Source organism: Bos mutus, chromosome 14 (genome assembly GCF_027580195.1).
Source record: "Bos mutus isolate GX-2022 chromosome 14, NWIPB_WYAK_1.1, whole genome shotgun sequence".
NCBI lineage: Eukaryota > Metazoa > Chordata > Mammalia > Artiodactyla > Bovidae > Bos > Bos mutus.
In genome coordinates this window covers 70,184,897-70,210,907 of record NC_091630.1, presented here as the reverse complement: position 1 = coordinate 70,210,907, position 26,011 = coordinate 70,184,897, and the positions used below count along the sequence as shown (strand labels likewise).

General features: G+C 58.4%; 1 protein-coding gene across 9 annotated transcripts in view; it reads left to right on the top strand.

The window, feature by feature from the left end:
- TSNARE1 (t-SNARE domain containing 1) overlaps positions 1-26,011 on the top strand; it is a 119,878-nt gene that overhangs the window by 74,740 nt on the left and 19,127 nt on the right. For 3 of the 9 annotated variants that reach the window (XM_070382684.1, XM_070382682.1, XM_070382683.1), the window contains exons 12-14: positions 657-1,091; positions 3,172-3,254; positions 5,873-7,004. In XM_070382684.1, coding sequence (XP_070238785.1) covers positions 657-1,091; positions 3,172-3,254; positions 5,873-6,451 — 1,097 coding nt within the window. In that variant the 3' untranslated portion in view covers positions 6,452-7,004. Of the gene's footprint in view, positions 1-656; positions 1,092-3,171; positions 3,255-5,872; positions 7,005-26,011 lie in introns of those variants that run through there. The other 6 variants (XR_011466821.1, XM_070382687.1, XM_070382686.1 and 3 more) reach the window with 4 other exon arrangements.

Genomic DNA, 26,011 nt, shown 5'->3' with positions numbered 1-26,011 from the left:
CTCCCCACACCCCTCTGCACCCTGATCTCGGGCTGAGTCGTCGCCTCAATGGAGCCTGGAGGCCGGGGCGTGCTGAGGCGCAGGCGTGTATTGCTCCCCAAGAGGCAGCCCAGCCCCCACCCTGGTGTGTGCTGCATCCCCAGGAGCAGAGCGAAGGAGGGGGTTGGGCCGTGCCGCCTGCCAGCCCCTCACTGGTCCGCAAGCCTGGGTGCCCACGGGACCCCAGCTCCTGCTGTGGGCAGCTCTGGGCATCACCCGTCCCGGCTCACGGCACCTCTCCTGGGACCCTCCGTCTCCACGTGCTTGATTACCTCTGTGGGTGACCGTCTCAGGGTGGGTGTGCAGAATGCTTTGTACGCTCCAGATGGACACCCAGGTGTTTCCCGGATGGTCACCAGATGGTCACTCGGTCTCAGCGATGGGCCAATGAGGAGGGCCTCTCTGCTCTCGCCGGGTGGGGGGCTGGCAAGGACTGACCTCCTCCAGTGCTATGCCTGCTGGAGAGGTGGGCCCCAGTGCCCAGAATAGCCACAGCCCAGGACCCCACTGCGTGCTGGAGTGGGTGTCCCCGGGACGGCGGGTGTCGGTGAGGCCCGCGTCCCCCCGCACGGGCGGTGGGGCCAGCCTGCTGCCCTCAGCCTCCGGTGCCTTTCCAGGGTCAAGCAGCAGCAAGGCCCCGTGCGGGCGCAGCTCCAGCCCCGAGCCCGCTGTGGCAGCCCTGCTGCCCGGGCCGGGCCCCCACTCACGCACCAAGACGCGGAAGCCCAACTTCAGCCCCCAGGAGACGGAGGTGCTGGTGCAGAGGGTGACACGCCACTACCCGCTGCTGTTCGGGGCGCTGCGGGGCCCGCCTGCCCGCAAACACCGCGTGTGGAGCAAGATCCTGCAGGCGGTGAACGCGCTGGGCTACTGCCGCCGGGACCTGGGCGACGTCAAGCACAAGTGGCGCGACCTGCGCGGGGTGGTGCGCCGGAAGCTGGCCGAGGGCCCCCGCACCCCCGCCGTCCTCACACCCATCGAGCGCATGGTGGCCGAGACCTTCGCGGCCCCGGGCGCCCCCGGGGAGGGCCGTGCCGCCAAGCCCCTGCCAAGTAAGTGGCTCCCCACAGCCCGATCGGAGCCTCCAGCAAGGCCCGCTTTGCATCCAGATGGGGAGGCCGAGGCTCCAGGCCAGGGAGGGGCGCCGCTCGTTCACGTCACTCAGCCGCAGGCCAGGCCAGGCAGCGTCAGGGGCCCTCAGCCTCCCAGGGCACGCTGACCCCAGAGCCCCAGGCCCACCGCTGGCCACCTTTGCGGCCGCTCCTGAGCCCGGCTGGGTCTTGGCCGCCGCCTCCAGCTCCTCCTCCTCCTGCTCCTCATCCTCCTCCTCTCAAGACACCTCTGCAAGCCCATCACAGCGCCCTTCACCACAGTAGCATCGGCTCCACTCACAGCTCGAAGCAGGGCCCCGCGGACCCTCGCCTCCCCCGTCCTGGGGAGCTACTGGAAGGACTTTAGGGAGAAGCTGGAAGCAGGACCACCTGCGTCCTGAGGGCTGCCGAGCGGACAGCAGGAGGGCCTGCAGGAACAGCAGGGCCGTCGACGCCCCAGCAGAGGCCCCAGCAGACCTTTTCAGGGGGTCTGCACCAAACAGGTGGGGGCAGGTCAGAGATGCACACGCACCCAGGACACAGCCATGCCCTGAGCTGGACCGTCACAGGCCTGGACGACGCGGCAGGGCCTGCCTGTCAGTCACGGGGAGGCCGCCTGTTCTACCGGCAGAGCCAGGCCCAGCCTTGGGATGCTGCAGGTGGGCACACTCTAAGGCCCAGGGGAGCTGGCGGGGGGGCCCCGGGTGCTCAGACCCGTCCTGCTGGCCCCCTGCCTGGGAGCGGGGCAGGAGCTCGGTGGCCCCCGTGCGTGACTCTTGGTTCTGCAAGTTCCGCCATGAGGCCCAGCTCAGCCCAGACGTCCCACCCGCCCTAGTGGGCCGTCACCCCGTCCCCCATCCGCCGTGACCCTCAGGCTCTCGCCCACCGGGGCAGCCCTCAGTGCTTGGGCTGCACCTGTGTTTATGGGCGCCGTCTCTGCCTCAGGCCCTGGGCGGTCGAGGGAGATGTGTTCACTTCTGTTCAGTTGCTCAGTCTTGTCCGACTCTTTGCGACCCTGTGGACTACAGCACGCCAGGCCTCCCTGTCCATTACCAACTCCTGGAGTTTACTCAAACTGATGTCTATTGAGTCAGTGATGACATCCAACCATCTCATCCTCTGTCGTCCCTTTCTCCTCCCATCTTCAATCTTTCCCAGCATCGGGGAGATGTGTGCATGTAGCCATTTCTACCTCTGAGTTTTCACCAAAATGCGCGAATTCAGAGGCTCGTCCTCTCTTCCTAAGAGTTGGCTTGATGCGTGTTTGCATCTGACAGGTCAGCCCACAAAGCACCAGCTGGTCTGTGCTGAGGGCTATGCCCACACCTGTGGTCATTGCCCGCTTGTCTGGGCAGCACTGGGTCCTTCTTGGGGGGAGAGGAAACAGCATAGAGAACTGCCCTGGTGCTCCCGGGGTTCCAGCCCCGTTCCTACCGGGTCGCGAGCCCAGGTGCTGGCCCACCCCTGTCCTGTGCCGCCAGCCTGGCCACGCGTCGTTGCAGGGTGGGGTGGACCCACGGTGCTTTACGTGACACTGCCTTTCCCCCTGTTGCCGCAGAGGGGTGTCCTCTGGTGTCCCAGGGTGGCTCAGCTGTGCTGCTGGGGCGACGTCTTGGGGGCTTTGCTGACACACCCAGCAGGCCCCTGCTTGAAGCCCCTGGTCCCCACTCGGGGCTGCACGGTCGTCAGAACCAGCTGCGTGGTGCGGGGACGCCGGCGGCCGGCACGTGCTAGTGTCCTGGGGGCAGCGGTGTTCCCAGACCCTGCTGGCTGTCTTCGCGGTGGCTCTCTGTGTGCAGAGCTGTTCCCGGCTTGGACTCACCCATTCTGAGGGGCTGCCAGGCCCCAAGGACAGACAGTGCCAGGCGCTCTGTCCTGACACTCAGGCGGGCCAGGGCCCTCGCCGGGCGGGTGGGCGGTGCCCATCCCTGCAGCCTCTGACCTCTGGAGGCCGGACTCCCCATTTGTGCCTCCCCCGCCCCCGCTCCGGGTGACCGGAGGGTCTCCTCTCTGTAATTGCTTGTGTTGTCTTGATTTGCAGATAGTATTGAAGCCGGCCTTGAGGCTGCGTCCTCGCACACAGAGGCGGCCAGTGAGCTCCTCGCTGGAGCCAGCCGGCACCAAGTAAGTCAGTGTGAGGGCACAGCCCTCCGCCCCTGCCCGCACCAGAGGGCAGGCCCTCAGGGTCTTCTCTGCGCCCAAGCCGACTGCTATGGGGGAGGGGAGAGGTAGGGGTGTGGGCCGCGTGCCCAGGGCGGTCAACCTTGCCTGCCCGGTCTGCACCCCCACCGAGGCTGTGTCCCAGGCCTCTGTCCCCGGCTCAGCAAGTGAGAGGCAGGGGTGAGGGGTGAGCGTCTCCCAGGGGCGGGTCTCGCTGCCGTGGGCACCGGCGGGGCTGCGGCTCCCCAGCCCGGTGGGCAGCACCTGGCTGCCCCGACAGGAGGCCCAGTGGCTTCGGCTGTCCTGGAGTGGGATGCTGTGGAGAGGGCTCCCTGTCTGCCCTGGGCCAGGCGTGGGGCTGGAGCTGGCCGGGCCTCGCCACTTGGAATGTGTCGGCTGGCTCCGGGACAGTAAGGACCAATGTCTGACCTTCGTTTGCTTGAGGCGGGGCATCAGGCAGCTCTGGGGACACAGCCGCGACACAGCCGTGAGCCCCTGGCCGGGCCTGGGTCCAGCAGGAAGTGGGCGCTGCGAGCATCCTCGCGCCTGCCGCCTGCCCCCAGGTCCCCTGCTCCGTGCCGGGCCCTCGCTCAGAGACGGAGCCCCCAGAGCCTGTGTTCCCCAGATCTCGCGTCCTAGGGGTGGGGTGGCCGGATGGTGCAGTCCAGTGACACGGGGCCCTGTGCCTGCTGAGGCAGGGAGGGCTTCCCAGGGCATGCCGAGCAGGAGCCAGGGCAGAGGCCGAGGAAGGGGCTGCCCAGGCAGGCTCAGGGTGCCACGGCCAGGGGCTGGACCTGTGTGGGCCGTGCCACTGGGGCCAGGGAGGGGCCGGGGAGGTGGTGGACGCTGTCCATGCTCCCCGGGGGCTTTGGAACGTCGGCACTGTGCTGGGAGAGGGACTCGGGGTGCCTCCGGGTAGGAGGGGCGCAGGGTGGGGCCGGCCACAGGGGAGAGCAGCCCCTCCCAGCAGAGCCTCCGTCCCCAGGCCTCCCCTGGTGGGGAGCCCGGAGGCCATCGGACTCTGCAAGGGCGCGTCGTGGGGGCACCCGCTGGGCCCACTGCTGGCTGCCCCTTTTTTGCATCGGGGCCCCCTGACTCCTCGGCCAGGGCAAGGGTTGGGCACACGTGACAGCTGGTGTGGCTGCCGGGGGTGGCCTGCGTCTGCAGGGTGGGGCGGGGCAGGGCTGCGGCGTCTGGTGGCGGCTCGGCGCCCTCTGCCCACACAGCCTGCCTCCCAGAGAGAGGGCACCGCCGGAACTGGCAAGCACGGTGGGCTCCCCGGGCCTCCAGAGAGAGGGCACCACCAGAACTGGCAAGCATGGCGGACTTGTCGGAAGCCCAGCCTGGTCTCTGCCGCAGGAATGCGGAGCTGGACGTTGCCCGCTGAGGGCCTCACTCCCGAAGCCTTATCTCAGGAGAGAAGCAACGAGCCGGCAGGGCAGCTGACTCCTCCTCGTGCCCCCAGGGGCCACCGGGTCAGAAGGATCAGCACGAGCCTGGACTGTGGAAGGAGGAGGAGGACGAGGAGGTGGTGGCGGGCGGCCACCCGTGCCTGGGATGCAGCAGGCTTGGAACCTGGCCTGCCTGTTACCAGAGGCGCGTGGGCCTGGTGCTCTGGGGTGAAGCTACCCTCCCAAGGTGGGACCCTGCCCCATAGGTGAGGTGAGGGGGCTCCGCCCAGGAGGTGGCCTACGGTGGCCACCACGCAGGAAGCCCTCCGGCTCCCGCCCGCTGCCTGAGGTGCTGGGAGGTGTCGGCAGGACAGGTATCACGGCCTCTAGCCTTCCGCGTGCAGACAGGGCTTTGAGACCCAGAGGAGAGGAGGGCGTCCCACAGTCACACGGCTCCCAGGAGGTGGAGCTGGTTTTGGAGCCCAGCGTGTAGGGGTCCAGGTCTCAGCTTCTCCTGGAGAAGTGCTGCTTTTATGTCCACTCTGCTTATCTTCCTGGTCGTCCACGTGGCGGATGGCTGGCTGGACAGACAGATGAATGGAGGGTTGGGGAGATGGACAGATGGACTGAAGGGCTGGAAGGGGATTAGCACAAGCACGTGGCTGGACAGACAGAGACGTGGGTGAATGATGGCTGGGTGTGTGGGCTGGCTTATGGGTGGACGGCTGAGAGATGAAGTGGATGGACGGGAAGATGCACACGGATGGATGGGTGGATGGAATGAAGGAGGTGGGCTGATGGAGGGACGGGTGGATGCTTGACCAGCAAACGGGCAGACAGATGAAGGGATGGATGTGTGGGTGGATATGTGTAGGTAGACAGATGGACAGACAGGACAGTGGGTAGATGATGGCCAGATTGGGTGAGCAGACAGACAGACAGACAGATGGCAACCTAGTGGTGGCACCTTGGCCTTGGAGCCGCCAGGTTGGAGTTTTTTCTCAGCATCCCTGGAGGACATCCTTTGCCCTCTGAGTCTCAGCGTCCTGTGAGGGCGCTGCTGCCGACCACGGGCCCCGAGAGAGGCCGAGATCCGCTGTGTGTGCAGAGGGCCTCATGCACTGAGGGCCCTCCCTGCACTGCCCGGGTCCTGGCTGGCGAAGGCTCACGTTTCCCGTCTCCCCCTGCTAGCTGACAAGGAAGACGAGGCCCCCGGCTGCCTGTGGTTCCCCCTGCGGATGCTGGATGGGCCAAGCCCGCCCGAAGCCGACCCTCTGGACCCCCGAGGAGCCTTCCCCATGGCCGCCTCCTCACCCTCCCCGCCCACCTCCCCGGGCTCAGCGCCCCCGGCGGCTGCGCTTCCTGGGCCCCCGGCCCTCACCGCCCACCTCGGCAGGATCCCAGCCCTCTGGGAAGGCTGCGGGGCCCGAGGCCTCGGAGCTGGAGCGGCGGCTGCTGGATGCACAGCGGCGGCAGGGTGCCCTGCTCAGCGCCTGGTCCCAGCAGCAGAGCACGCTGATGGCCCAGCAGAACCTCCTGCTGGAGCGGCTGACCGAGCAGAGCCAGCGGCTGGCCGATGGCGTCGAGGCGCTCACCCAGACCCTGGGGAGGCTGGTGGAGGCCCTCCCGGCCCGGGGTGCCTGGCCCACCAGCCCAGGCGGCTCCCCGGGGGGCGGGACCGGTTGCAGGCCGGCCAGAGCCTCGCAGGGCAGCCGTACTGGGCCAGAGGCCTTCTCAGGGATGATCCTGAAGGTGGAGGAGGAAACCTAGGGTCCGAGCCCCACGGGCCCTAGGCGGGGCCGGAGAGGACGCGGGACATCGCCAGCGTGGAGAGGACGCGGGACATCGCCAGCGCGCCCCTTCTGCCCTGCCAGCGCCTGTGGGCCCAGCGACCCCGGGGAGTACAGGAACGAGGTCTGCTCAGGGACGGTGTGGGCGATGGCAGAGCCCCACCCTCCCATCCGGCACGTGCACGCGGGCACAGCACCTCCAGACCACCGCCTGGTGTGCAGACCCTGGAAGTGTGCCTCAGCCGGGCACCCAGAAGACGCCCAGTGTGTGCCCTGGAGTGACTCCTGGGAGCCCCGCTGCTCTGCAGGTGTACAGACTGGGGTGGGGGCTGGGCCCCTGCGTCTGCTTGGTTTTGCCCCAAGGGACCCACGCCTGAGGGCCTGCGGTCATTGTTTATGTCTACGATGAGAGATATATGTGTGCACAAATATTCCTTGGTACTCGTCGGGGTGGGGTGCCATTTTATACCTACTGACTTTTTTTGGAAAAATATTTTTCTTATATAAATATAAAATATCACATTAAAAAACGAAAGCAGTGACGCGGGCGATGCTGACAGAAAGTGAGGTGCAGCCGGTCTGTCCTGGTGGTGGTCTGTCCCCTGCGGTTCCCCGCAGGCAGCCCTCAGCCCTCCCTGGGCTTGCGATCCGCCTCGCCTGTGACCCTAGGATGGGGCGGCCCTTCGGGGCAGCCCCAGGAGGCAGGCTCATGGCCGGCCACGTGCTTCAGTGGGGGTCGGGGCCCTTGTGGCCCTGAGGCCGGGCTCCGCTCCGACTTCCCCTTTGCCTCCTTCTCCGGACTTGTGATAACAGCCTTTTCCGGAAGTAGGACGCTGAGGTCTTGGCAGGAACCAGACAGTGAGCTGACCCCCAGGCTCCCGGGGCAGCCCGGCTCGGAAGGAGCTGAGCACAGGGTGGAACCTACACGGAAGGAGGGATGTTTCGTGGTTTCACTGTTTCCCGCGGAGCCAGCGGTGAGTCAGTAACTCTCGTCCACAAAAGCCCCCAGGTTGCTTAGTGGCCTATCCAGCACTCTGCAGCGTGGCCAGCGTCCTTCCAACCTCCTCGTCCCTGTGGTCAGACGAGACCGGGTGTTCTCCAGGGTGGCCTTTCCTGCTGCCCTGCAAAGGTTGGGTGTATCTCAGGTCTGCTCTTGGTGGATAAACTGCAGGTTAGGGGTGGTTCAGACTGTAAAGAGTCTGCCAGCCATGCGGGAGACCTGGGTTCAATCCCTGGGTCGGGAAGATCCCCTGGAGAAGGAAATGGCAGCCCACTCCAGTGCTCTAGCCTGGAAAATCCCATGGACGGAGGAGAGTGATAAGCTATAGTCCATGGGGTCACAAAGAGTCGAACAGTACTGAGAGACTTTTACTAGGAGCCCACGCGGGAAACAGATTAATGTGGAAAAAGCTGTGGTTGTAAAGGCTTTGCTGGTTTGCAGGGAGAAGCGAAATAGCCAGGCTTGTCCCCTCCCTGCAACCCCCTCACCTCACCAGTTACCCCAGCACTGAGCTGGAGGCATCTCTGAGGCCGGCCCTGAGATCCGGGTTCCTGGCAGACGGGTCTTTCTGGCTGGGGGAGGGCCCTGCAGGCCTCTGGGGGACCCTCAGAGGGAGGAAGAAGCATCACGTGAGCCCACAGGCAGCTGTCACGTAGTCTGCAGGGGGCAGGAGGGCCAGCATCGCAGAATAACAGGTTCAGGCCCGCCAGGTGCGGAGGTCTGCACCCCGGGACCTGAGCAGGTGACTGTGTTAGAAGTTGAGGCTTTTAGAAGGGATCGAGGTGAAGTGGGATCCCTGGGGTGACTTCCATCTCAGTGTGAAGAAGAAATGAGGACAGAGATGCGTGCGGGGGGATGGCTGTGTGAGGACCCGGGAGGAGGCGGCCAGCCACACGCCGGGGGAGAGGCCTGTTCGCCCTCATCTCTGACCTCCCGCCTCCAGGACGGGGGTGGGCGGGGGTTGCATTTCTGTTAGAGCTGCCGAGTCTGTGTTATTTGATTCGGCAGGCAGCTGTTACTGGCCCGTGCAGACCCCGGAGGAATCAAGCAGATACCTAACGTAAGATAGTTTCTAAGGAATATTTTTAAAATGAGGTGAAGTCACAAAGATGAGTAGTAGTAACATGATCAGAAGTGACCCAGCATGTCTGGAAAGGGCCAGTGACAACTTTTAAGAACAAAGAACTCGGCGGGAAGCCTGGCAGCATCCTTGGTCACAGATGACATTTGAGGCTTAGTTGGAGAAATAGCAACACGACAGGAGACCTCAGAAGGTGGGAAGGGTGACAGAGAGATGAAAGGGTGCAGAGGACCAGAAATCCAGCCTGGGTCTGGCAGGGTCCCAGGAGAAGAAATTCGAATGAGGAAAGGTGGTGTGTGACCCCCTGACCCGCTGTCCGGCAGATGGGGGTGGGGGGCACGCACAGCACCGGGTGGCTCCACGTGCTGGGAAACCTCGGCCCCTGAGCGGGAGGCCGGCTCAGGAAGGGGGACAGAGCGACAGCCCCACCCCCACCAGCTCAGTCACAGGCTCAGCAGTGGAGGCCGTGGGGAGACCAGGCCCAGAGAGGGACTGTCACCTGGAATCAGGCCCCAGGCAAAGCCACCTCAGGACAAAGAGGACTGAAAGCATGAGGATCTGTTGCCAAGGGACTTTGACAAGAAGAGCCTCTGGAGGGCGGACTGCAGGATGGCCCCAGGAGGAAGGTGTGTGACACGGGCGGTGAGCCAGGAAGCTGGTCGATACAGGACTGATGGTGAAACCGTTTCATATTAAGCAATGAACTTGGAGTGTGCTGTCTGATTTGCGTGGGTCAATGTTTCCAAAAGACGGAACAGCAGTGGGGCAATGACAGTGTGTTGGTTGCAAAGGGTGATTACATTATTAATTTTGGTGCCTGTTAGTAGCTATATGTGGTTAAAAACTCAAGGGTTCCTTCACTGAAATTGAAAACTTACACTCTGCAAATGACTCTGTTAATAGGATAAAAAGGCAAGCTACTTACTGGGAGAAAATGTATATCACATATCTGATATAGGACTTGTATTCTGAATGTATTAAGAGCTCTCCAAATCCAGCTACAAGAAAACAAACACTTGAATTAGAAAATTTGGGCAAAAGATTTGAGCAGGTCCTTCACCAAAGAAGATACATAGATAGGAAAAAAGGAATAAGAATGCAACTAAGCAGACAAAACTCATTACTGAATAAAAAAGGGGGGAAAAGAGAAATTAAAATAATATAGAAGAAGACAATAGATAAATAGAAAACCCGCGGCAAACCTTTGGTATTGAGTCCAGTAAACAGGTTAATGTGGATGGACTCAAAGAGCCCATTAAACGTCGAGACTCAACAGAGTGTAGGAAAAAACATCTCTTTGCCATTTAAAACTAATCCAGTAAAACATAAGGACAAGAAGGTGAGAAAGTGTAGAGAAAGACGTGGCAGTCAGAGCTGGGAAGAACGTGAGGGGCTAGCCCTATCAACATCACTCATATTAAATAGGACAGCATGGCCGGTTCAGCTCTTCAGAAAGACGAAAAATCCTTCATCTCTGTACACTTAAAACGAGCTCCAAATAGATGGGTAAAGCCGGAACTGCCTGCCTGCAGAGGGAGTCCATCCTGAGAGTGGAAGGTGTCAGCATGGGCACAGAGCAGGAATTCATTAAGATGGTGCAGGTTTCACTGATAACCAGCAGCTGACTCACCAGACCCTCAAACAAGTAACACTCGGCAGATAACACCCAGTCTTCTCCAGGACGCCTGGATTTTGATCATGACTTAGGTCGAAGACCAAGTGTCAGCAAACTTCAAAGAATCAGTAAATGGGTGAAACACTGCAATTATTCAAAAATGCAATTAGGAAAATTCTCTCATTAGATAGCATCAGCACAAAAAGAAAAATTTCCTTGTATGTTGGGAAATATTTTAAACAGTTCTAGATAATTGGGAAGTCAAGAAGAATAAATCATTAACGGATATGTAAAAATACATAATTGAATAATAATGAAAATACTGCATGTCAAAATCTGTGGGGGTACTTCAAAGGAAATTAATAGCCTTAAATGCTTATACAACAAAAAAAGGCTGGAAATTAATGAATTAAGATATTAAAAAGACATTAAATAAGAGTAAAATGACTGCAGAATAAACCCTGAGAAATTAGAAAGAAGAAGATTATAGAGACAAAGCAGAATTTATTACTGACGCTCCAATACTTTGGCCACCTGATGTGAAGAGCTGACTCAGTGGACAAGACCCTGATGCTGGGAAAAATTGAGAGCAAGAGGAGAAGGGGGCGACAGAGGATGAGACAGTTGGATGGCATCACTGACTCAATGGGCATGAATCTGAGCAAACTCCAGGTGATGGTGAAGGACAGGGAAGCCTGGTGTGCTGCAGTCCACGTAGTCGCAAAGAGTCGGACACGACAGAGCAACTGGATGAGAACAACAAGGGCTGGCTCTTTGAAAAGACCACGAAAATGGACAAACCACTGGTAAGGTTGATCGCATATTGAAGGAACAGACATTCCAAAGTAATGAGAGAATTCTGTGAGCAGGCCTAGGCCAACAAGTTTGGAAACGGGCAAATGGACAGATTTCTAGAAAAGTACAATTTGTCGACACCAACTAAAGGGTAAAAGGATTGGTGGTCCTTGTAACCATTAAAGAAATGGAATGGGTCAGGAAGACCCCCTCCACTGTGGAGACTGGCCTTTGATGTATGTTCTACCCAACTTTCAGAGCAGAGATCCAGTCTTGTACAAACATTCCTGGACCACAGGAAAAAGGGAAATTCCTAAATATGTAACAGTAGGTCGAATCAGAGATGGCATACATTCAGGAGAGGGGCATTACGGGCCCATCTGTCTCGTGGACACAGACCATCAGAGCACAGCATGCGCTGACCATGCTGAGCCCTGTGGCCTGCCTTTTGGTGGTTTAGCAGGAAACGAGGAAACACTGGCTTTGGGGAAAATAATGTCCTCCCACCCCCACCCAGGGTGCTGCTTCTGGGGGCGGATGACGGAGGATGCTGAGCTGAGAACAGCCCCCTCGTCCCCCACCCTTGGGCGGCAGCAGACAGCAAGAATGCCCGTCCTGAAAAAAAAAAAGAATGCCCGTCCTGGCTCCTGGGTGCTCAGCGGAGGTTGGCCTTCTCCCTTCCTCCTGTCCTGCATGCTTTCCAGGTCCTCACTGCCCCTTTCCTGAAGGTCTTCACTCAGACACGTGCTCCTCAGAGAGGCATCCGCGATCCCTCTCACCCTCACAGCCACACGCCTGCACACGTGCCCTGGGAGTCCTTGTCCTCTTGGGCAGGTGACCTCCACCCGGCTGGGCTCTGGGTGCCCCAGCCCCCAGGACGGCGCTCAGCACGAGCCCGTGCTTGGTCAGCACACACCACGTGGCTCCTGCACCTCCTGGCTGCCCAGGTGTGGATGAGGCCAGGGCATCAGAGGCACCGGGAGGCAAAACGGGTGTGGTTCTGATCAGAAAGATAAGAGATGCAGAAAGAAGGAAGGTCTCCAGTGGGCCGGGCCCGGTGTCCGGTGCAGGCCTGAGGAGCGAGGGCACCTGAACTCATCCAAGTCCAGCAAAGGGCAGGACTCCGGGCAGCCTGGCCCAGGCCCGGAGCCTCCAGGGAGGACGAGGAGGGACTCCCCAGCCGGAGCCCTCCGTCCTGTCCCCAGTGACCTGAGAGCCACGAGGCCTCGCCTGGGCAGTGGGTGTGAACCCTGCTGCCCTGGCCGGGCTGGGAGCCCGCCCTGGGGGAGGGGAAGCTGCCTTTTCATTTGGAGGCGAGCTGGGTAAATAAGCAGCGATGGATTTGCCAAGGCCTGAGCCCTGGGTATCGAGAACACCGGAGAACCTCATTGTGATCGCATTGTTATAGCTTCTCCCTGCCGTCTGCTGAGAAATGTAGATGTGAGTTGGGTTCCAGGCGCGGGGAGGGACAGCTGGTGGGGCCACAGGGCCGGGGGCGGGAGGGTGGCCCGCACTTGGGCCTCGGGCTGGGCCCCAGGCCGGGCCCTTTCCCACCCTGCTCTGTTTGCTCCTCCAGTCCCTCTCGAAGTGATTGCCAGCAGAGACAGAACCCCAGCAAACATTTAAACCCGTCTGCTCATTACTGGGCTCGCTGCGCCTGGGTGGATGGGCAGAGGTCACAGGCAGAGGTCACGGGCATAGCACAGAGAAACTGGGGAGCCCTGCACCCCACTCTGCCCACCTGCCCCCGTGTCCTTGGCAACTCGGAGCAGCTTCAGGTTGGGAGGGTCTGCGTTCAAGCCTGTGGCCTAGTTTCAGTGTGACTCTGTGGGCTGTCCCTACCCCCCACCGAACCCCCCAGCCCCAGCTCTCCGACAGGCGTGGGGACCAGACCTGGGTGGGGGGCACTTGGAGCCCACAGGCAGCAGGGAGCGGCTCATTTCCTGGGGCCCAAGGTGGGCAACTGCAGCCTTGAGCTCCTGTGGGCCTCTCCCAGCGAGGCCCCCTCACCCTTTTTTGCCCCGGGAAGAAGTCTGCTCAGGGGAGGTGAGCCTGCTCTTGGGGGTGGGCTCAGCCCTGATTTGGGGCCCCCTCCCGAGTTCTTCCTGCTGCACTAATCTCACGAGTAGAGCTCCCTTTGAATGTGGGAGTCCAGCCGGGCGCTGGCGGCCAGCCTGGCACACGCCCCCGATTTGTAGACCAGGGTCAGGGATGTCCTTGAGGCCTGAGAGGAAGTGCTACAGAGATGACTGAAATGCCAGCCCTGTGGGCCAGACCTGGATGGAGGATAAATCCCCACAGCCTCCCAAGGGGGAAGGAAGTGTCTCAGGGCGGCGCGTGCATGCTCGGTCACTCAGTCATGTCTGACTCTTTGCAACCCCATGGACTGTAGCCCGTCAGGCTCCTCTGTCCCTGGAATTCTCCAGGCAAGAATACTGGAGTGGGTTGCCATTTCCTTCTCCAGGGGATCTTCGTGATGCAGGGTTTGAGCCCCTGTCTCTTTTGTCTCCTGCACTGGCAGGTGGATTCTTTACCACTGAGCCACCTGGGAAGCCCCTGAGGGGTGGTGGGACTGTCTTAAGCTAGAAGTGCCTGCCTCCTGCTTCCCTCCAACCCCGAGGGGTACCTTTGAGCCCCCAAGATGAGAAGAGTCTCAACCCCTGCTCAGATGAACTCCATGAGGCCACACGGTGAAGGCTCGTCCAGGACTCCAAGACACACAGCCAGCACCGCTCAACCCCGTAGGGGCACGGGGGTGGGCAGGCCCTCGGGTGGTGCCTGTGTGTGCGTGTGCTCAGGCATGTTGTGCTGTGCATGAAGTTTATGTGTGTTCACGTGTGTGTTGTATGTGCCTGTGCACTGGTGTGCAGAGGTGTGTGCCCCTAGCTTGCCTCCCGGACAGAGTTGGGAACCCGGAGATGGGCATGGTCCACTTCCTGGATGGGGCGCCAGGTGTGCAGAAAAGCTTCTCCGGGAGGCAGCTGGTCTGCAGGAGGCGGAAGAGAGAGCTGGACTCTGGGCAGAGGAAGAGCTGGACGCCCGGGGCCAGGCCTCCAGCCTCTGCGCTGCCCACCCCACCCCGGGAGGAGGCGGGGCGCCGGCCTGCACCTCACAGTTCCCGGTCCCTGGTCAGACAGGCCCTCTCCAGGGCGGGTCTGTAGAGAGCCCAGGCCCTGTCCACAGCGCCCCTGACCCCCAGCCTCCAGGCGGCCCTTCTAACAGAGCTTCCTCCTGGGCTGACAGTCCCAAGCTGGGCATCCGAGGGCAGGGTGGGCAGATGAGGGGCCAGGGGTCCCGCAGAAAGACGATGGTCTGGAGGAGGTAGGAGGCTCCCGGAGGCAGTGCCTGACGTCTGGCCCAGTCCTGGTGTTGACTGACTGGCTGTCCAGGATGCCGGGCTCACAGAGGACTCCGGCTCATGCCAGTGGCCCCAGCGTCTCCCCTGCAGGACCTTCCTGCCCCTGCCCCTGCCTGCTGTGTCGTGGGGAGGGCCGTGGGGACCTGTGGCCCCTGGAGAGGAAGGAGGAAGGAGGCTAAGGCTGCGGTCACCCCCAGGCGGGGGCTGGGCTAGGAGTGGGGAATTGGCTCCTCCGGAGAGGTGACGAGGGGACACTGCCCCTCGGTGGAGTGACGGGGATGGCTGTGTGCGTGGGAAGGTCCCTTTCAAGGCAGAAACAATGCAGTTTTGAAGTGGTAGGGAATTTGGGCTCATTTTCAGCAGCTGTATGCAAATTGAATGCAAATGAGCCTGCCTCTCTTCCAGTACCCAGGAGAGGCCCAGGGAAATGGGGTTCTGGAGAACCAGATCAGCCCAGCATCCTGTCCGCATGCATAGCAAGAACCCCCTTCTTCAGAAGCCGGGCCGAGTAGGGGACACTGCTGCTTCTGTAATGTGAGGACGGTCCCTGGAGTCCATCAGACTGGGTTCTAGTCCCAGCTCTGCAATGACTACCTGTGTATGACTGAGCACATCGCTGAGTCTCTCTGCTCTTTGTTTTCCTTTGCTGTAAAACACGAACTGATAATGCTGGTTGCCTGCGGAGCACTTAACACGGTGACTTGTTCCTATGGTGGTGGTGGGGATGGTGGTGGTGGTGTGGACTATAGTATTTTGTTACAGGCACCTGAGCTGACTGACACAGTGGGAATGCTGAGGGTGATGATGGTGATGATAATGGTGATGGTGGTGGTGATGATGGTGAAGATGAAGATGGTGATGATGATGGTGATAGTGATGGTGATGGTGAAAATGGTGATAGTGGTGATGGTGGTGGTGAAGTTGGTGATGGTGATGGTGGTGATGATGGTGGTGGTGGTGGTGATGGTGAAGATGGTGATGGTGGTGATTGGTGATGGTGGTGATGGTGATGGTGGTGATAGTGGTGGTGGTTATGGTAGTGGTGGTGGTTATGGTAGTGATGGTGGTGATGGTGATAATGGTGAAGTTGGTGGTGGTGATGTGATGGTGGTGATGGTGGTGGTGATGTGATGGTGGTGATGGTGGTGATGTGGTGGTGGTGGTGGTGGTGATGGTGATAATGGTGAAGTTGATGATGGTGGTGATGTGATAGTGGTGATGGTGATGATGGTGGTGATGTGATGGTGGTGGTGGTGGTGATGTGGTGGTGGTGGTGGTTATGGTAGTGATGGTGGTGATGGTGGTGATGATGTGGTGGTGGTGGTGGTGATGGTGATAATGGTGAAGTTGATGATGGTGGTGATTTGATAGTGGTGATGGTGATGGTGGTGGTGATGTGATGGTGGTGGTGGTGGTGATGTGGTGGTGGTGGTGGTTATGGTAGTGGTGGTGGTGATGTGGTGGTGGTGGTGGTGGTGGTGGTGATGGTGATAATGGTGAAGTTGATGGTGGTGATGTGATAGTGGTGATGGTGATGGTGGTGGTGATGTGATGGTGGTGGTGGTGGTGATGTGGTGGTGGTGGTAGTGGTTATGGTAGTGATGGTGGTGATGGTGGTGATGTGGTGGTGGTGGTGGTGGTGGTGATGGTGATAATGGTGAAGTTGATGATGGTGGTGATGTGATAGCGGTGATGATGGTGATGGTGGTGATGTGTGGTGGTGGCAGTGGTGGTGATGGGGATAAGAGCAAGTCCTCCACAACAGGTCTGGGACTGAAGCTGGGAGAAGGGAGAAGAAAGTGATCTCTGTCTGTGAGATGCTTGGATTGTCTGCAGAGGCCTCCCCAAGGTGGGGCTGACATCCCAACTTGTGTCCTTACCCTCCAACCCCCGGAGGCCTCTGTCCCTAGGAGCTCTGCTCTCCACGATGCCTCCACTGCCGCCTTGCCCTTCGGGGCTGCCAATATGCCTGACTTAGGGCGGCTGTGACATTGGCCTGGGGACCTTCCTTTCCAGAGGCCCTGCTGTGCCAGGAGGGTGGTGCAGGTGGGGGTGGGGAGCACAGGGAGGATGGCGAGCACTCCTGGCCCTCTCCCCCCGCCCCCACCACAGGACACACCCTGTGCTCGGTGCAGACGGCAGCCCCAGGCCCCGCTCCTTCCTCTGCACTGCTGTGCCCCCACCCCGCTGTCATCCTGCCTCCGGGACCTGCCTCCCCAGGCCTCCAGCTCCCCGGGCGGGCACGTGTGCGTCTCTACTCTCCTGGCCGACAGCACAGGCCAAGTGCAGCGTGAGTGTCAAGGACGGACCTGCCAGAGGAGCTGCTGCGCTCCCCACTGTGCAGTGAGGGTGGTCGGAGGATGGAGCTACAGCATGCAGAGCCCCAGAGTGTGGCCAGTCCCCGTCCTGCTCTCGTGACAAATAGCCACTGTTGCCCGCTTTGTGGATATGGGGCTAAAACTCCGGAAAAGCCAGCACTTGCCCCAAATCGTGCGGCTGGTGACAGGGCGGGGTCAGAATTCGAATCCAGGTCTCTGATGCCTGGGCTTGCCTGCGCATCTCAGGATTTCTGACCGAACCAGACGAGTGTCGTGCTGGAAGGACCTGGCAGTGGGAGGAACCGGGGGGTAATGGCCGCAGAGAGACGGGGTGCAAGGGTCCGGGGGGGCAGCCCCCACCCCACCCGCCATGCGCAGACAGGGCTTCAGAGTGCTCTGGCAGCCCAGGGAATAATTGTCCTGTCCATCACCTCGAGCTGCTGGAGGTGGTCCGGAGAGGGTGATGGGCTTGGTTGGGGGGAGCAGCTCCTCAGTGGAGGGAGGGGCAAGGCTGGGGCGAGGGGGAGGCCTCCAAGCCAGGCCTCAGAACACATGGGCCGCCTGGAGGCTGGCCACAGCCCCAAGGCTTGGATCCCAGAGGAATCCAGGTGGCTGGGCCCTGCCTTCCACAAACAGATATAGATTGTTTCATTGAAAACCTCAGTGCTACCAGGCCCACGGGACCAGGCCTCAGCTCTCCTGTGCTTTCTGCTGGGAAAGAAGGGGAGAGGGAGGCAGAACTGTAGCCCCCTCAGTGAGAAGCTGGGGGAAGCTCAGTGGAATTGATTGCTGTCCCTGGAACAGGCTCAGCTCTTACTGCAGCCCCATCCCAGGCCAGCCTCAGGTCTGAAGGGATGTGGGCTCCTTGTCTGTGTGAGGGCTCAGATGCCGTCCTCCAGGGCGGGAGGTGCAGGGCAGGGTGGAGGGGGCTTGTGTCCCAGCTCTGTGCACCCCCCCTTCACTCAGCCAATCCTCACGTCTGCCGTCTGCAGGGCAGGCAGGAGGCAATGTGCCCGCTGTATAGAAGAGACAGGTGGGGTGTCGGGAATGGTTGGGGGGCACCCAGTGCAAGGAAGATCCCCGAATGGGGATGCGATGCTGGGGCCGCCCCTGGGCCTGATGTGGGGGTGATGGCGGCAGTGGTGACAGTGAGTGACGGGGGTGCCTGCAGGGCTGTCTGGTCCTGACCAGCTCCTCCCGGGAAAGGAACGGAGCTTAGAACTGGCCCAGCCTGAGTTCTGGCTGCGTTAATTACTTGCTGTGTGACTTTGACGAGGCCTCGTACAATCTCTGAGCCGTTCTTGTCTGGAGGAATCCCCTTGCCCAGGAAAACTGCCAGTAACTCCCATCGGGAACCCAGCACAGCCAGGCCTTCTTGCAGCGAGCACTGTCTCCACCAGCACCAAAATGGGGGTGGAGGGCAGGACCCCAGCCTCAGACTGTCTGTGAGGAGAGAAGAGGCCCAGAGAGGCTCAGAGCCTTGGCCTGGGTCACTCAGCCAGTTGCGGGCCCAGCCCGGATGGAAACCCTGGTGCCTGAGTCCTGGCCATACACCTCCACCTGCTGCCAATGCATTATTAATCCTGCCCTCCTTGGAAGACAAGCAGCGTGTCTGTTTACCTCTTGACAGCAGAGATGGTGAACAACAAAATTAAACCAAACAAACCGCCCAGACATCAAACAAGCTCTCCCTCCGAGCGCGTGCTCTGCAGATGGAAGGATGGGCGTGGGGCGTGGCTGCTGGGACTGAGGACATGGTCTCTCTGGCGAATCATGGGCCTGCCTGTCTCCAGGGTGGGAGCGCTCCGGCCTAACCAATGCTTTCAGCAGGCAGGGGCGCCAGGCAGCCTGCCCAGAGTGGGTAGGTGTCCTGATTGGCAGCAGCTGCTGGCCGGCTGTCCTGGACGCATGGGGCGGAGAGGGGTGTGAGCAGGACCCGCGGTCCCCATGCTCTGCCCACAGCCTCCTGTTCTTCCCAAACAGTGAGGCCCAGCTCTCCTTGACTGTGGCTTTTGGGGGGTTGTCTTCTTCTCAGTCCCAGCTGGTGGGAACCATGAGCCCCGAGAAGCCCCAAGTGGGCACTGTCGGATGAGTCCAGGTCTGGGTTCAGAATCTGACTGAGGTGAGGGTGGGTGAGAAGTCTGATGGGTCTGACCCCATCCCTGGCCCTCTGTGTGTGCCCAGGTCTTGGTGTCCCCAGCCTGTGAATGGGCCGCAGCAGTGTCAGGCAAGAGTGTCAGCACCATGGACAGAGGCAGGGTGGCTGAACTCCGGGTCACCCTCTACAGGCTCAGACCCCAGGCCAGGGGGCAGTGTCTCACATTCGTCAGGCTGAGGGGCCCTGGGAGGGAGAGGACGGTCACTAAGCACTGTCCCTCCCCTTAAGAGGCTCCACCTGTTTCCCCGGTGTGCCGCCCTGAGGCCCCAGGGTCAGAGCTTTGTGCACACAGAAGCAGCAGGAGTGGCAGTTAGGCTAACCCCTGCCTGCACCACAAGCGCCCAGTGGCCCACCCGACCTCACACATCGGGGAGGTCCTGGGCGCACCGACTCCGTGTTCCCCACTTCCCTCCCCACTACCCCCGCCCCGGTTCTTCACCGTGGCTTCAGGAACATCTGATGACAGCTCATTAGTAATGCTGTCAACAGGGTTGATGAAAAGCCTCAGAAGAGGAACCCAAAGCGAGGGGACGCCTCTGATCCTGGATTGTTAAGTCGTCCCGGTGCTGTCACCGCAAGCAAGGCTTCTGCTGCGCAGACGGCCAGCGGCGTTGACGGCTGCTTCCCTTTCCACTGGTTCAGCCTGCACTGCCGTCTGCCGGGAAAGGGGTCTGGGGCTCCACCTTGGTGCCCCCACACCGGAAGCATCGGCACCTGGAGGATTTCAGCTTGCTCTTGCCCTGGGGAGGGAGCCTCGCCCTGGCACGGTGTCAGCTGTGCAGAGCTCACCTGTTCCCCGGGTTTGCATCTTCCTCAGAACGCTCTCACCGCTGGCAGGAGAAGAGATGTGAAAACCAGAGAGGAGTGCGCAGCTGTGAGCCTGAGGGTTCCGGGTGGGGTTGGTCAACTCAGGGCCTGCCCGAGTTACAGACCAGCACACACTCCTCACCGAGCTGCCAGCCTCGGCACCAGCTGGCCTGTGCCGTCCGCTTTGGAGAAGAGGGTGAGAGGCTGGAGAGGCCTCAAGGGCCACCGAGGGTCATGTGGCTGGCTAGCGCAGGATTTCCAACCCCTTTGTTAAACGGGGCTCGTCCCGTCCCCCTGTGTCAGTCAGCACAGGCTGTTTGGCTGCATTAATAAATGAGCCCAGGGCTGAGTTTGGCTCTTGCTTGTGTTGCAAACCCATAGCGGGATGGACGTGCCTTTGCTCTTGTGTTTGACTCTGGAATCCAGACCGGTGGGCGGCCTCCCCTTGCCAGGCTCACGGCAGGTGAGGGCAGTGGAAGAACTGAGCAGAAGCTTTGAGGGTCTGCTTGGGAGCAGCAAGTGACCCTTTGCCATGCTGCACCCACTGGGCCCTTCATAGGCCAGAGCGGGGCTGGCGGGGCTGCAGTGGGTGCTCCTTCAGGGAGGGAGGGAGAAGCCCAGGAGAACAGCTGTGCATTTTTGAGCAGTGGTCCAAATCTCCCCCTGCTCAGAATCGCACCTCTACACCCAGCAAGCCGCCTCCACCCCAACTTCCATTCCCCTCCTCTCGTGGCCTCCGGCCAGGCCTGCCCTCCCTAGGGGTCTGGGGACTGACCACCCTGCTCCATTCCCTGGACTTGGGAATTTGTCACCACAGACACACACTAACCTCAGTGACCCTCCCCCCGCCCCCCCACCCCCCCGGCCTCCACCCGGGTTTGAACCTTCTCCCCCACCCCACCTGCCTCTCACCCCCTGGGTTTGGACCTGCTCCTTCTCACCCCCGGACCTTCCTTTCACCCCCTGGACCTGCTCCCTTCTCACCCCCTGGACCTGCTGTCCCTTCTCACCCCGGACCTGCTCCCTTCTCACCCCGGACCTACTCCCTTCTCATTCCTGGACCCGCTCTCCCTTCTCACCCCTGGACCTGCTCTCCCTTCTCACCCGCTGGACCTGCTCTCCGTTCTCACCCCGGACCTACTCCCTTCTCACTCCTGGACCTGCTGCTCCCTTCTCACCCCGGACCTGCTCCCTTCTCACCCCTGAACCTGCTGTCCCTTCTCACCCCGGACCTACTCCCTTCTCATTCCTGGACCCGCTCTCCCTTCTCACCCGCTGGACCTGCTCTCCGTTCTCACCCCGGACCTACTCCCTTCTCACCCCCTGGACCTGCTGTCCCTTCTCACCCCCTGGACCTGCTCCCTTCTCACCCCCTGGACCTCTCTCCCTGGCGGCTGGGTCCACCCCCAAGGGAGGATGTTGCCTGGTCTGGGCCCCTGGTCCCCGGGGTTTGGGGCACATCCAGGGGGCCCCCCAGGCCCTCCTTGTACTTCTCTGCCTGGGAACATCCAGCCCTCCTGCATCCCTATATCTTTGCCCCCCAAAGCCCTCCCCTGACCCTGACAGGTCTCAGCGCACCTGGGGGAGGGCCTGAGTGCTGTGATGGCTACAGCCAGCTGGCTGCAGAGCCCTCGCCAGTCCCCACACTGTCATCGTTACGGCCTTTTTCTAATACAGTGTTTGATAACTCGTACAAATTGTACACCTCACATACTTAATGATATAAAGTGTGACGGTACAGTGGGTTTTCACCAGCCCCCTCAGCAGGCCACTGGGATGGCCCCTGTGCCCAGGGGGCAGCTCGGGCCCTCCCCAGCTCACCCGCTGCCCCTGAACTGCTCTGTGTGGATTGTCCAGTTGCGCTTGCTTTTTATCTCCATAAAAATCAAGCCAGACTCTCCTTCCTTCCCCAGGACTGGCTGCCTTTCTGATCCAGCCTCATTTCCAGGACCCGCTGTGTGCTTGTGCGTGGCTCTGGTCCACACATCTCACTGGTCCCATGTGACACAGTGTGAGTGTTGTCAGAGTCCGCGTGACCACTCTCCTCGGGACGGAAAGGTGCTCCCTCGAGGGTGCGCTTGGTGGGGAAGGCTTTTTCTGGGTCACGGCGCAGGAGCAGGGCCGCTGGGTCACAGGCACGTGGACGGCTCAGCTTGACCAGATGGGTGTTGACCACCGCACTCCCCCCAGCGCCGTGTGGGCTCTGCCCGCAGTGTTGGATACCATCGGCTTCTCTAATCTCGGCCAGTCTGGTGGGAGTGAGATCGTGTGTAATTGTGGTCCTCATTTGCATTTTCTTGATTACTAACGCAGTTGGAATTTTTGTATGTTTATATTTGTGTTTCCTTTGCTGTGAAGTCTGTTCATGCCTTTTGCCCATTTAAACACTTGGAGTGTTTGTTTTTGCTCCTCGGTGATTTGCGGAATGTACACACACGTGTGCGCGCTCCAACCTGGGCGACGCTGCCCTGTGCGCCTGGCCCCGCCGCCAACATCACCACTCTCCCCGCCTCTCGGAGTCTCCTGAGGACTCCGGGGGTCCGTGCCCACTCCTGGGTCCCCCACACCCCGCGTCCGGGAGGGGTTCTTCTTTTTTTTTTTTCCCGCAGACCTCCAGCTGCCTCCAGCTCCGGGGTTCAGTTGCCTTCACCACGTCTGAACACCCCTCCTCGTGTCTCGGCCCTGCTCCCAGTGCGGCGCTGGCTCCGCCTCTGCTCCCAGTCCCGTGCAGGCTCCGCGTGGTCCCTCTGGTCCTGCCGAGCCTCTTCCCACATCACGGCCTCCCTGTGCGCATATCTCCGCTTTTGTGCTGAGCGACTCTCCCTGGCAGGTGGACCCACCCTTATTATTTCTAGCACTCTCCTCGGTCTCCCTGGCCCTGTGCACTCCTGTGTATGTTTTGGAATCTCATCAGTTTCCGTAAACAACCCAGTCAGCAATCTTTATTGGAATTGCATTGCACCTGTGGCTCCAGTTGTTAGGAACTGATATCCTCATGGTATGGGGACTTCCTGTCTGTGAATACAGTGTATCTAAAAAAGGAGAAGTCGCTCAGTCGTGTCCGGCTCTTTGCTACCCCGTGGACTGAAGCCCACCAGGCTCGTCCGTCCATGGGATGCTCCAGGCAGGAATACTGGAGTGGGTTGCCATTTCCTTCTTCAGGGGATCTTCCTGACCTAGGGATCGAACCCAGGTCTCCCACATTGCAGGCAGATGCTTTAACCTATGAGCCACCAGGGAAGCCCACAGTGTATCTATTTATGTCTTTTAAAGTGTTTTAAAATACATTTAAACAATGACTGTCTCCATATATATAAGTATCATATCTTTTAAGAGGTATATACCTAAACATATTTGTTTGTTTGCTTCTATAAATGGTACATGTACCAGCATGTTGCTGGTATGTAGAAATGTGTGTGATTTTTGTGAATTGAGTCTATGTTCAGCCAGATGTTAATGTCTAATTATTTCTCATACTTTGCCTAAGGATTCTGTTAGGTTTCCTTTGAAGATAATCCTGTTATTATCGATAATAACAGCTTTATTTCTTCCATCCTGATGCCTTTTAATTTCTCTTTCCTGATCACTGTGTAGGCAGGGAGCCCTGGTGAGTCCTGACTTAGAAGGAGGGAAAATGGGCTTCCTTGTTTGGTTCCTAATTTTAAAAAGGAATGCTTCCAACCTTAGCCTGTGAAGAATGTTAATTTTAGATTTATTGTACTCTTTGTCAGATGAAGGATATTTGCTCAGGGCTCGACAAGAGCTTTTTTAGAAAAAGTAAGGGCTGGGTGTCCAATTACATCGTGTATATATTTATCTGTTAAGATGATTATTTGTTTTTCTTTTGCTCTGTTAACTTGGTGCGTGTCGCTCTTCTTGCGTTCTCAGCGGAGTGAGTGATCCCAGCAACTGACGGTGATGTGGGCTCGCTCTCGCTGCTGGTCTGTTTGGGACTGTTGCTCCTGTGTGGCCTCTGCACGCCCCTGCCCGTGATGATCTTGTCCCGTTTTAGTGGCACGTCTGTGTCTGCTTCATATGAAGCTTAGGGGTGTGTTCTTGCCCTGTCTCCTCTGTTCTCTGGGTTCTCAGAGTGCTCACAGACCACTCAGGTTCTTTCTTATTCTCGACGCTTTTGGTAAGCCACCTGTTTTAAGAGTCTGTCCACTGGTCTCGGTTTTTCGGCGTGGAGGCTCCAGGTGCTGATGACCTTGTTAATTACTGCACGGTGTCCGGTCCACCTGCGGTCTGTAGCTCTCTCATTCCTACCTTATTGGTCCAGTTCCTTTCTGCCCTGATCTCTCTTTCCGGACTCTGGTCCTTTGTTCTCTCTTGTGCTATTCCATCTCCTGGTTCTCTTTCTCTGCGTGTGTGGCTGCTCTTCCTCCCAGCGTCTACAGCCTGGTGCTCAGCCCACGCGGTTGCAGCCCTTCTCTTGTTTTCTGACATCAGCATTTTGAGTCTACAACCCCCCTTAAAGGGCCATGGTTACTGTGGCTCCACGTAATGGTATATCACATATCCATTATCGTTCAATTTAAAATAGTTTATCTATTATGATTTTTTTCTCTGACCCATGAGTTATTTAGAAATGAATGGTAGGATTTCTAAATCCATGGGGATTTTAAATTTGCTCTTTTCTGTTATCTTCTAATAGTCGCATTTTGTTTAGAGGATTTCTTTTATGTGAAATTTGTTAAGACTTTCTTTATGGCTTAGAGCTTTCCAGTTCTGCAAATATTGCATGTGTATGAGAGAGGAATGTGCATTCTTTAAATACACAGACATGGAAAATTCTATTAGTGTCCAATAAACCAAGCTAGGTAATTCAGATAGTTTGTGGTCTGCCTGACATCAGGAATTGAGAGAAATCTGTTGAAATCTTATACCACATTGCTAGATTTGGAAATTTCTCCCTGTAGCTCTATAAGTGTTTGCTTTATATATTCTATGGCTCTTTTTTTTCTGGGTTGCATACGAGTTTAGGGTGAGTGTATCATCTTGGTAAATTGAAACTCAGCGTTACGAAGTGACCTTTCCTATCCCACATGATGCCTTTTATCTCAAAACCCATTTTGTCTGCTCTCAATGGGTCTATTTCTGCTTTCTTTTGATTAATGCTCTCACAATATATTTTCCTATTCTTTTATGCTTTTGATATGTCGCTCAAACGACATTGAGCTGGATTTGAAAATCCATAGTGACAGTCTAGCTCTTGTCCTGACTGAGCTTCAGCCACAGCTGATGTATTAGCTCTCATTTCTCTCATCTTACTTTTTGATTTCCACTAATCTTTATTTTTGAAAACTGCTTTTTTAGTTCTAAGTTGTAAACTTTTTATTTTGATAGAGATTTCGTATTTACATGAATGTTGCAGAGCTAGGACTCAGAGTTCCTGCATCTCTTTAAGCCATGCTCCCCAGTCTTTGGCACTTCTTTGTCCTGAGAATCACTTACACCACAATGTTGCTCCGTAATACCTCAGCGTGGAATTACTGAAGGCCAGGACATGCTTCTGGATAGCCATCAAACCAGTAAATCAACACTCATCAGATGTGACTGTCGAATCATTGACTCCGTTCAGGTGTCAGCGATGGTTCCAATAATGTTCTTAACCTCCAGGATTCTAACCCAGTTTCATTTGTTGGGTTTAGTCGCATCTCTTTAATCCATGGAGTGTTTAGAAATTAGTTCCTTTTTTTTTCTTGCAGTTTATTTCCATCTTTCATTTGTTTGCCTTGCGATCTGGCTGCAAAGTCTAAAGGCAGACATGACTGCTGCCCCTTCCTGATGGGCACACGGAGCTGCTGGATGTGTGAGCTCAGGCCCCTGCCTTGGACCCCCGACATCCTCAGTTCTTTTTTTCACAGACTCCCCGGTGGGATGCCCTGATTTTTGCAGCTGGTGTGAGTGAGGATCCACTGTGTCATGTACTGGGCACCAGTGGCTCTTTTTATCTCAGATCTTCTGGGCTCTTTCTCCTTCCTGAAGTCAGTTTTTGGGACCAGTCTTGGTGATCATGTAGACAGTTTCTTTTTTTTTTTTTAGCCACAAGGCATATGGGATCTTAGTTCCCAGACCAGGGATCAAAGTGGTGTCCCCTGCATTGGAAGTGCAGAGTCCTAACTGCTGGACCCCCAGGGAAGTTCCACGTGGACAGGTTCTGTTTGTCTTTGTTTCTGCGTTGCCCAAGTCTTCACACAGGGTGTTGCTGTCAGGAGTTCCGTCCAGTGCCAGCTGGCTCCATTTGGCTACCAAGGCATTTCCTGACTGTCCTCCTGCCTTCTTCTTATTTTTGGGGATCTGTTTTTTTCCCCTGGCCAATTGAAGAGCTTGTCTTTGTATTTAGAATTTATGGTTTTCCCAAGGTATGTCCAGATGTGGATTTTTCCCCTTCTGCTTTATGGCTGT